The sequence below is a fragment of the Erythranthe guttata genome, chromosome 14 (assembly GCF_056151865.1).
Source record: "Erythranthe guttata isolate IM_541 chromosome 14, IM_541, whole genome shotgun sequence".
Lineage (NCBI taxonomy): Eukaryota > Viridiplantae > Streptophyta > Magnoliopsida > Lamiales > Phrymaceae > Erythranthe > Erythranthe guttata.
In genome coordinates, this window is record NC_142546.1 from 5,859,024 (window position 1) to 5,867,463 (window position 8,440).

Genomic DNA, 8,440 nt, shown 5'->3' on the forward strand with positions numbered 1-8,440 from the left:
TGTATTATTAATCCCTAAAATTATATTATATAATAGAAGCCTATAGACCTAAACAACACATAAAGTTCACTTCAATTTTTTGTATACAACTCGTGAAAATCAAAATGGTATCTTGAAGGTCAAACATTTCCAGGTAGTCGATCATATACATGTGAGTGCATCCCTTGGGTAGTCTCCATAAATTAAATTGGTTTATAAGGAAACATCGAAGCAATAAATTTGTTCCCATCGATCTAAACATCATCGGGAGTTTGTGGCCGTCCCGAATAACATATCTTTGCTTGAAATATTGATTTTGCTGCACCCACGTCTTCAAAACACTCTTATATGTGAGGTGAACGCGAATTCCTGCGTTCCGAATCCTACGAGGATTGTTACCTATAAGAAAACAAAAGATATTGAGATTAATAAATCAATCTTCGACAATGACAAACAAGCTCGAGAACATCTATCATACATTTAAAGACCAATCATACTTTCTCGACTCTCGAGTATCTTATGACCGAAGGAGACAACCCTTCTTTAGACTGAGGCAGATTAGTGACTGAGCGAGCTGCTACATGTTCGGCTGAGTTCCTCTAGAGACCAATCATCTTTCTTAGTTACAATTTCCCCTACTTTCAGCTTCAATCATGCTCGATTTTCCCCAGGCTACTTACACCATACAGCAAGATATGTCAAATACGAAAATTTGACGACACCCAATGCGAATGTGAATCATAATTTGTCGAGCAAATGGCACGTGTGAAATAACAAAAATTCATTTACATATCTTCAGAATTCAAAAAATATTTTTCAGTAGAGTTCTACTTATTGATCGCTATAAACCAAAATAAAAGAGTTAATGGAAATCTATTACTCTTGGTCCACGTGGTTCGCAATTTTCTTCCGAGACATCCTTCCATTTTCAAGCTTCCGAGAGATCAGGTTCTCCCTAAACTCAGATCCAGACCTTCGAATTTCAGGACTCCGACACCTGGAATTCGTCGTCTCGTGTTTCCTACTTTTCTTCCCCGAATGCCAATTTTAACAAAAAAATCGTGTTCGATGCACCAAATTTGAGAAAAAACCTGCACAGACAGTTTGGGGAAGAATAGAGTTAGAAATTTTGATTTTGGGGGAAAATGGTTTGGAAGATTAGAGGATTTCTTTTCTTAATGAAGGTAAATTAGGAATTGACGTGTAATTTGTTGTTCTTTGATTATGATTATTTTATTATTTATTTATGTTTGGATGATACAAATTTAATGGATATTTTATTTTCAATTTAAACATATAAAGGTTAATTATGTAATTTACATAAAGTACGATGTGTGTACGAGTGTGTACGAAGTGTTTTTACTGGGTTTGTACAAATCTCTAGTGTCGTACTAGATCGTACATAAAATTGATGGATGAGATTAAATTTTAATTATTTGTATGGACCAGATTGAATATTTTACGGTCCGAGAAGTACAACCCTCTCGGACCCTAGACAACCCCTTATTAATTTGGAGGGTGGCCATAATTGAGAGTTTTTGCAATTTCCCACCCCCACCCCCCACCCCCAATCCCCCATACAAGAAAGATCCTTAATTTGTTTGTTTGAATATACAAACAAAAATTGCAAGAACAACAAACAAAGAAATAATATTATATTTATACCATTGACCAGATCAAACTTCTTACATTCAAAACTTTGGGCTTCTTCTTCTTCTTCTTCTTCTCGGCTGCCATCAGGAAATCAATTGTACGTTATCTAATCTCTGTTTTCTCACAATTCTTTCACGCGCAATTCTACCACCAACTTTCCATATTTATTTTTATTTATTTATTTTCTGGAAAAAAGTGTTCATCATTTCACATGGGTTCGTTCACATTGTCGATTTCAATTCTTATTTAATTTGCATTTTTATTCAATTCCATTGTTTGGGTTTTGAAGGAGAAAGTATGAGAGGCCAGATTATAATTTTTCAAAAAAATTACTAAATTTATTAAAGAACGAATCAATTTTTTTGAATGTTCATCAATTGACCTAGAAATTGCAGCTCAAAAGGGGATTTTTTTTTTTTTTTTTTTATTCCAGCTGCTTAACGGTTCGTTATTTATACAGTCATTCTGTTTCAATGGTATTTTTTTTTAATTAATTTTTGTTTTTGACTAATTTCTTCATGTGTGTATTTCAGATAATCTTTGGGAATTTTCGGGTTTATGCCGTCGAGATAACTTTTTTATTTCATCTTGTTTTATTAAGGCTAGCTGAATTTACGAAACAAACGTCGAATCCACGAGTTTTTACCGTCGAGGAATATTCTATCTATTATCTCTCGTAGAAAAGTAATTATTATTAGCATGGATCGAGTATGCTCGAGCGGGAGCGATTTAGATTTAGATTTAGACGTTGACTTGGAGAGCGGTGGCACGACAAGCGAGGAAGATGCTAGCGTTTTGAAGTGCGAGAATTCGAAGATTCTCTTGTGTAGGAAAAACGGTGGAGAATGTTCGTGTTCGTACGATAAGTGTATAGTTTCTGACGAAAATTTGGGGGCGTTTAGGGAAGAAGGGATGATAAGTTATGTAGATAAGTCGATGGATGAGGAAAAGCCGAAGAAGAAGAAGAAGAAACATTCGAAGCCGCCTCGCCCTCCAACGGGTCCTTCGATCGGCGTTTCCGATATGAAATTGTTGAAGGAGATATCCGAGATCAATATGAAACGTCGGAGATTGGAAAAAATCCGAATGAAGAAAATTAAAAAGGAGAAAACGTCTTCGTTGAGTGCTAATATTTTCGCTTGTTTGGTCACCATCGTCTTTGTGCTCGTCATCGTATTTCACGGTAATTAATCTTTACCGTTTTAATTTTGAATTTTTCGCATTTCTTGAAATGTAATGGTATACTTGTTGATAATATCTTGTATTGTTTGCATTTTATTGTAGTTTATTTTATATTAATTTAGGGCCTCGTTTGGTTGGGGAGACTATTATTAACTAAATAATTGGACTTTGTTTGATTTTTGGTATCCCCAATAATTTGCCTGGTCGACCCACAAATATTATGTTATCAGGGTCCGACGATAAAACAAGTGGGTTTTAATTAGATTATTTAATCTTATCTTGGCAACCAAACAAGGCCTTAGCATATTAATCAATGGCATAAGCTAATCGTCCATATCTGTATTGAATCTTCAGGGATTTTGGGTTCACGAACATGATGCCAATCGTAATGCATCAGCAACTTTTCCAAGTAATTTCATGATTTTTTCTCTCGGTTCTTTCTATTAATTGTAGCGACCGGCTTAGATATTTTGATCTTTTACTCTAGTAGAACTTGTCCATGATCAATTGTTTCTACACGACTTTAAATATTTATTTTTAATGATTCTTATGCATCACTACAAGCTCGTTTTCGTTGTTTTTTTCTTTTTTCCTTCAAACTCAATAAATGGATGATTTTTTTAATTTTTTTAGTTTTTATTTTTATTATTACTAAAAAAGAAGATAGTTACTGGTTCCCCAATTCCCCTCCTGGTCTCTCGAAACATGTAATGATAATCATAAACTATATGTTTTGATATAAAATGTAGAGTGTCGCTGAAAACGATGCATGGCATACCATTCAACGAGTCGACATTTCTCGTGACTTAAACTTGTTATGTGCACACGCAGTGTAGGAACGCATTTCGATATACTTGAGCTGTAAAACTTACACGGATCTTTACGGTATGCTATTGATCTGTTCCTTGTTTTTTCCTAATATAATCTAATTCAAGAAAACCTACATAGATGAATACATAGACCGACTATAATTCTTCGTTTTCTCTTGATTTTCTTGCAGCTTTTACCGAAAATTTTCCAGCATGAGAAAAGCACGTGAGAAGAGGAAGTGAAGTGGAGTGCTGGTATGAAAGCTGTGACGAATTAACACGACTCGGGCTTTTATTTATTTTTTCTTTGAAACTCGTCGTTAATGTTGTATCTCACGAGTCGAACTCATGCAAGATCTATCAAAACGTTGATCGAGTTAGAGCATCTCCAACGCGGAGAATTTTTAGCTTTTTTATGTAGATTTTTAACCTTATCAAAAACGGGCTCCCCAACCTAAATTGTGCACGTTGATCTTTAAACCCGTTGATAAAAGTGTTGTATAAATGAATCTGTATATACGGGTAGTTAAAAGATAACACTAGAGTGGCTTATTTACATCAATCTATAAGATTATAGGGCAAATTACGGCCACTCCCCTGATTTATGGTCAAATTACGAAAACCCCCTTTTGTTTGGGTAATTACAGCCACCCTCTCAACTATGCGTTATCTTACGAAAATACCCTTCCAGAGGTAAATTTAGGGATGTTAAATCGAACCGAAATTTCAGTACGCCAACATTTCATACCGTTTACCGAACTGAATATACGATTTGGTTTGGTAAATAACTGAATTACATAAATTTTATGTAAAAATATTTAAAAGAAAGGGGTGATTGTAATTACCCAAACAAGAGGTTTTCTTTCTTCGTAATTTGGCCATACCTCAGGGGTGGTCGTAATTTACCCAAGATTATATAGCTTCCTTTTGTTGGAGATGCTCTTATAAGTTTTCTGCAAATATTGGTGTGCTTTAGATACTTATGCATCACATCAATTTTGTAGCAGTACCTATTGATTTACACTAAGGTGGTGGTTTCCAAAAGCTTATTTACAATCAGAAGTTGTGGATTGTGAGAAAGTTGGTTTGAAGTGTTTATTTCTAAAAGTTGGTGGAGTTCGCAAATTTGTCGGAAAATTAATTTAAATAGAAAATAACAGGGTCATAGTCCTCATGGATATTTAGGTGGTGTTTGCAAAAGTTTATTTAAAAACAGAAGTTAGTAGTTGTGAGTTAAGTTGGAATTAAGTGTTTATTTAAAGTTAATGGTGTTTGCAAATTAGCTGGAAAATCAACTAAAATAGAAAAACCAGGTACATTAGTACTTTTAAAATTATAGTTTAAAGCAGCTTATTTTAAGAGAATCAAAAGCTTGTTTTGCAAACACCTAAAAACAGATTATATGTAGAAAAATACTCTTAATCTATTTTTAAAAGCTTTTGCAAACACCACTTAACAAATTATAACTTAAAGTTGCTTATTTTAAGAGAAGCAAAAGTAAAAGTTCATTTTGCAAACACTTGTGAGCTAAAAAAAAAGCTCTTGTAAAAGCTTTTGCAAACACCACCTAAATACGCACCACCTAAATACGCAAGCTACAGTAAACAATAGAATGAAACAAATAAATAAAGAAACGTCGTGATTTTATGGAAAACCGTTAATAACCGCAGCCCATCGGCCTTCTTTCGCTAAATTAGGCACAAAATTTGATGGCTAAAACGATGTTTAACAAGTTCAAAAGTCTGGGATATTGATTAATAATAATAAACGACTCCGAATATAAAGACAATTTTGACGACAGAAACGTAGTCATCGAGGCAAGCAAATGCTTCGGCAGAATCGAAATTGGCCTGAGATGACGACTCATCAAGATTTGACGGGCTGCGCTCTAGGCCTCCACAATCCAAGCCTGTACTTGTGTGCGTATTTCAGTATCAGCTTTCTCTGCAAATAAACAAAAGAAATTCAAAACCAAGAAATTGAGTTTATTTAATTCAACAATATATTATCAAGATCACGAAATTGTTACCGGATCTTATGGACAAAACATATATATTTACTAGAAAAAATCCTAATGTTAGAAGTACCAATTATATTATACTTCTATAGACGTAATATTTTTCAATTACCTGACCAAAATCGACATTAACCAAACACATCGTACCCATCTAATCAATAATCCAATTCAATTTGGAGTTGTTAATTTTGTCTATCTATGGCACAGAGCGGACTGAACTCTTAACAATGAGCATGACGAGAACAAAATTTACGAGGCCAAAGGTATCAAAATAAGTGATACAAATTAATTGAATCATATACTATACAGCTAAAAGATTAAGGCCTCGTTTGGTTGCCAAGATAAGATTAGCCAAGATAAGATTAAATAATCTATGAAATCCAATTATATTATTGGACCTTCGATGATCCAATAAAAAACATGTCTAGAAGACAAGATAAGCCACGATAACATAATATTTGCGAGTCGACCCGGCAAGTTATTGGGGATACCAAACATCAAACAAAGTCCTGTTATTTAGTTAATCATGGATAATCTCCCTAACCAAACGAGGCCTAACAATATAATAACATAGCTAAGGCCTAAGAGAACCATTTCCATTTCAGAACCTTGTAAATTCATATTGGATCGTACTTAAGTGTTTCTAAACATTGAAATCACACCATTTCCAGTTTCGGTTTTACAATTTACGTACGATCCGAATAAATCAGCCATAACAAAAAATTTCCATCGCAACGGAACAAATAAAAACATCACTTATGGTTCAATGAGCACAAAAAAACAAAAATCATAGGCAATGCTTGGTTACGTTTTCATCTCACTTTAGTTCTTTCCCCGAAGAGAATTCGTGTTCGTTAAGGTTTCCAAAAAAATTCCCAAAACAACTTCTAAAGTTTCTCTCTCTTGCTAGCTACATAAAAAGATTTGACTGCTACAGGAAAAACTGTCTTCACTAAAAAACAAACAAACTATCACTTTATTTTTCAAATTCTTCTTCTGCAACACAGTTTCCTAACACGTTTAAACATGATTTGACCGTTACCGCTACAGTGTATTTTATCTCATGTCAACTTATAAACAAACACTACTTTCATTCTCCAATTATTCTCTCGAAACATATTTCCCCAAAATAAAACGAAAAATAATTCCCCAAAACGTATCCAAACATTGCCATAGAAACTATATAAATAACTCCCGAAATTTAAAATCACTACCACACCGCCTCAAACAAAACTAGGATCAAGTATAAAATCAAAATTCAGATGACCACAGAGAAACACATCATATATATATAAATAAAGATCATATTCAAAGATTTATTAGATATTTCGACAAATCCAATACGAAACCAAGAACAACAAAATATCCCTATTCTCCAAATTCTTCACCCAAAAAAGAACACTGTAAATGAAGAATTAGGGTTTTTTTTGGTCTTACATCTTTGCAGGGGATTCCGAGTCGCTTGAGCTTGATTGTTCGAGTAACGAGAAGCTTCGGCAGATCTCCAATCTCAGATTCAAGCTTCACCACGTGATTCTCCAATCCTCTCCCCACTCCATTTAAAAACTCCGGTATCCCTACTTTCACTGTAATAACCAAATCAAAAAAAAAAATCCATTTTTCTTGATTTCAATTAAATACAATTCCGACATAATTTCAGCCGATTAAACCAGCAGAACCAAAAAAAAAAAAAAAAAAAAAAGTCAATCAATCGTGTATTCAAATCTTACCAATGTACGGATTGGGTTTTGAGGAGAAATTCGCAACCCTAGAAACAGAACTCGATTGGGCTGAGAATGAAGGCAATTGTTTACTCCATGTTAGGATTTGCCTCAAAGCCATATCAAAATGGGGGAAATTGAAATTAAATTTAAGGGAAGAGGGTTATTGAAGAGTGTATAAACCCTAGAAAACGGTTCCGATTTCTAACTCAAACCACAGAACCGGACCACCGGCTATTTTCTTCTCGCTATTTGATTTCCTTTTTCCTTTTTCTTTTTTCTTTTATGTTTTTTTTTTGGTTCCCTCACTTGTATATTACTCAAAAATGAGTGTTCATTTTGAATCACAAAGTTCCATTTTAATTTGATTTAGCATATGTTTTTGCTATTTTATATGACAAAAAAATCTTATTTATATGCAACTTTTTAAAACAACATAAGATATGGGTTTTTATGCATAATTAGCTGACCAACCATTTTTATTATTTTAGGTTCATAAGTTATATTTCTTTCGCCAATAAACCAATTTTTCAAATATGTATTATAAATGAAAGATTATTAGTGAAAACCCCATACTTTATATGGATAAATAAAGATGGATCCCACCCATTTTTCAATATTAGTGAGACCCCCTAATTTAATAATTCGCTACTAATAGAATTCGCCTAATTCCAACTGTATTATTTTATAGAGAATTAACTATAGTCATATGATATGATCATAGAAATTTACTCAATACAAAACATTGGAAAAAAATAATAATATAATGAAATTAAAAGAAAAAGAAAAAGAAAAAAAAGATGACGATGATTATTATGTTAATTAAAATGAAAAACAAAACTACAGTGAGGCTGGCTCAGTCAAAAGCAGTCAAGCGGCAGCCCATCATTGGCTGCCACTCTCCAACTTTATATAGAAACCGACACCCACGCCCACCCCACGCGCTTCCTCACGCGCCGCACTTCTCCGGCGGCAGAATTTGGTCCGCCGTTTCTCCACCGGGATTTCCAGATTCCACAATCAAAAAGCTCCATAAAACTACAGAAACATAATCCTGCATATATATCAAAGGGTGCAGC

At 33.9% G+C, this 8,440-nt stretch overlaps 2 protein-coding genes and 1 long non-coding RNA gene across 12 annotated transcripts; 1 reads left to right on the forward strand and 2 right to left on the reverse strand.

Moving 5' to 3' along the window:
• LOC148765005 (uncharacterized) lies at nt 1–1,191 on the reverse strand. The gene is made up of 3 exons (XR_016029911.1): nt 860–1,191; nt 477–651; nt 1–378 (listed from the first exon to the last, which is right to left on the reverse strand). It is a non-coding gene; the product is annotated as an uncharacterized LOC148765005 (long non-coding RNA).
• A 286-nt stretch (nt 1,192–1,477) lies between these two features.
• Nucleotides 1,478–4,082, forward strand: LOC105956600 (uncharacterized). Of its 10 annotated transcripts, none has more exons than XM_088813958.1 (5): nt 1,478–1,729; nt 2,166–2,815; nt 3,169–3,223; nt 3,564–3,714; nt 3,815–4,082. In XM_088813958.1, exons 2-3 carry the CDS (start codon nt 2,332–2,334, stop codon nt 3,189–3,191), a joined length of 507 nt encoding a protein of 168 aa, XP_088670084.1. In that variant the 5' UTR covers nt 1,478–1,729; nt 2,166–2,331; the 3' UTR covers nt 3,192–3,223; nt 3,564–3,714; nt 3,815–4,082. The 10 variants fall into 10 exon arrangements, with proteins under 10 accessions (XP_088670084.1, XP_088670085.1, XP_088670086.1 ...); XM_088813959.1 differs by having other exon boundaries at nt 3,564–3,699; XM_088813960.1 differs by having other exon boundaries at nt 3,646–3,714.
• Nucleotides 4,083–5,280: 1,198 nt separating this feature from the next.
• On the reverse strand, nt 5,281–7,616 carry LOC105956598 (uncharacterized). Its single transcript, XM_012980450.2, has 3 exons — nt 7,371–7,616; nt 7,078–7,226; nt 5,281–5,567 (listed from the first exon to the last, which is right to left on the reverse strand). Exons 1-3 carry the CDS (start codon nt 7,480–7,482, stop codon nt 5,490–5,492), a joined length of 339 nt encoding a protein of 112 aa, XP_012835904.1. The 5' UTR covers nt 7,483–7,616; the 3' UTR covers nt 5,281–5,489.
• Between the last annotated feature and the right edge of the window lie 824 nt (nt 7,617–8,440).

What these genes read in the sequence shown, in the direction of transcription:
- LOC105956598 (XM_012980450.2), bottom strand. Translation starts at nt 7,482, where the DNA reads ATGGCTTTGAGGCAAATCCTAACATGGAGTAAACAATTGCCTTCATTC. An exon ending in AAAACCCAATCCGTACATTG is followed by an intron (nt 7,227 to 7,370) that starts GTAAGATTTGAA and finishes TGGTTATTACAG; the next exon opens with TGAAAGTAGGGATACCGGAG. An exon ending in TCGGAATCCCCTGCAAAGAT is followed by an intron (nt 5,568 to 7,077) that starts GTAAGACCAAAA and finishes GTTTATTTGCAG; the next exon opens with AGAAAGCTGATACTGAAATA.
- LOC105956600 (XM_088813958.1), top strand. Translation starts at nt 2,332, where the DNA reads ATGGATCGAGTATGCTCGAGCGGGAGCGATTTAGATTTAGATTTAGAC. An exon ending in GCTCGTCATCGTATTTCACG is followed by an intron (nt 2,816 to 3,168) that starts GTAATTAATCTT and finishes TTGAATCTTCAG; the next exon opens with GGATTTTGGGTTCACGAACA.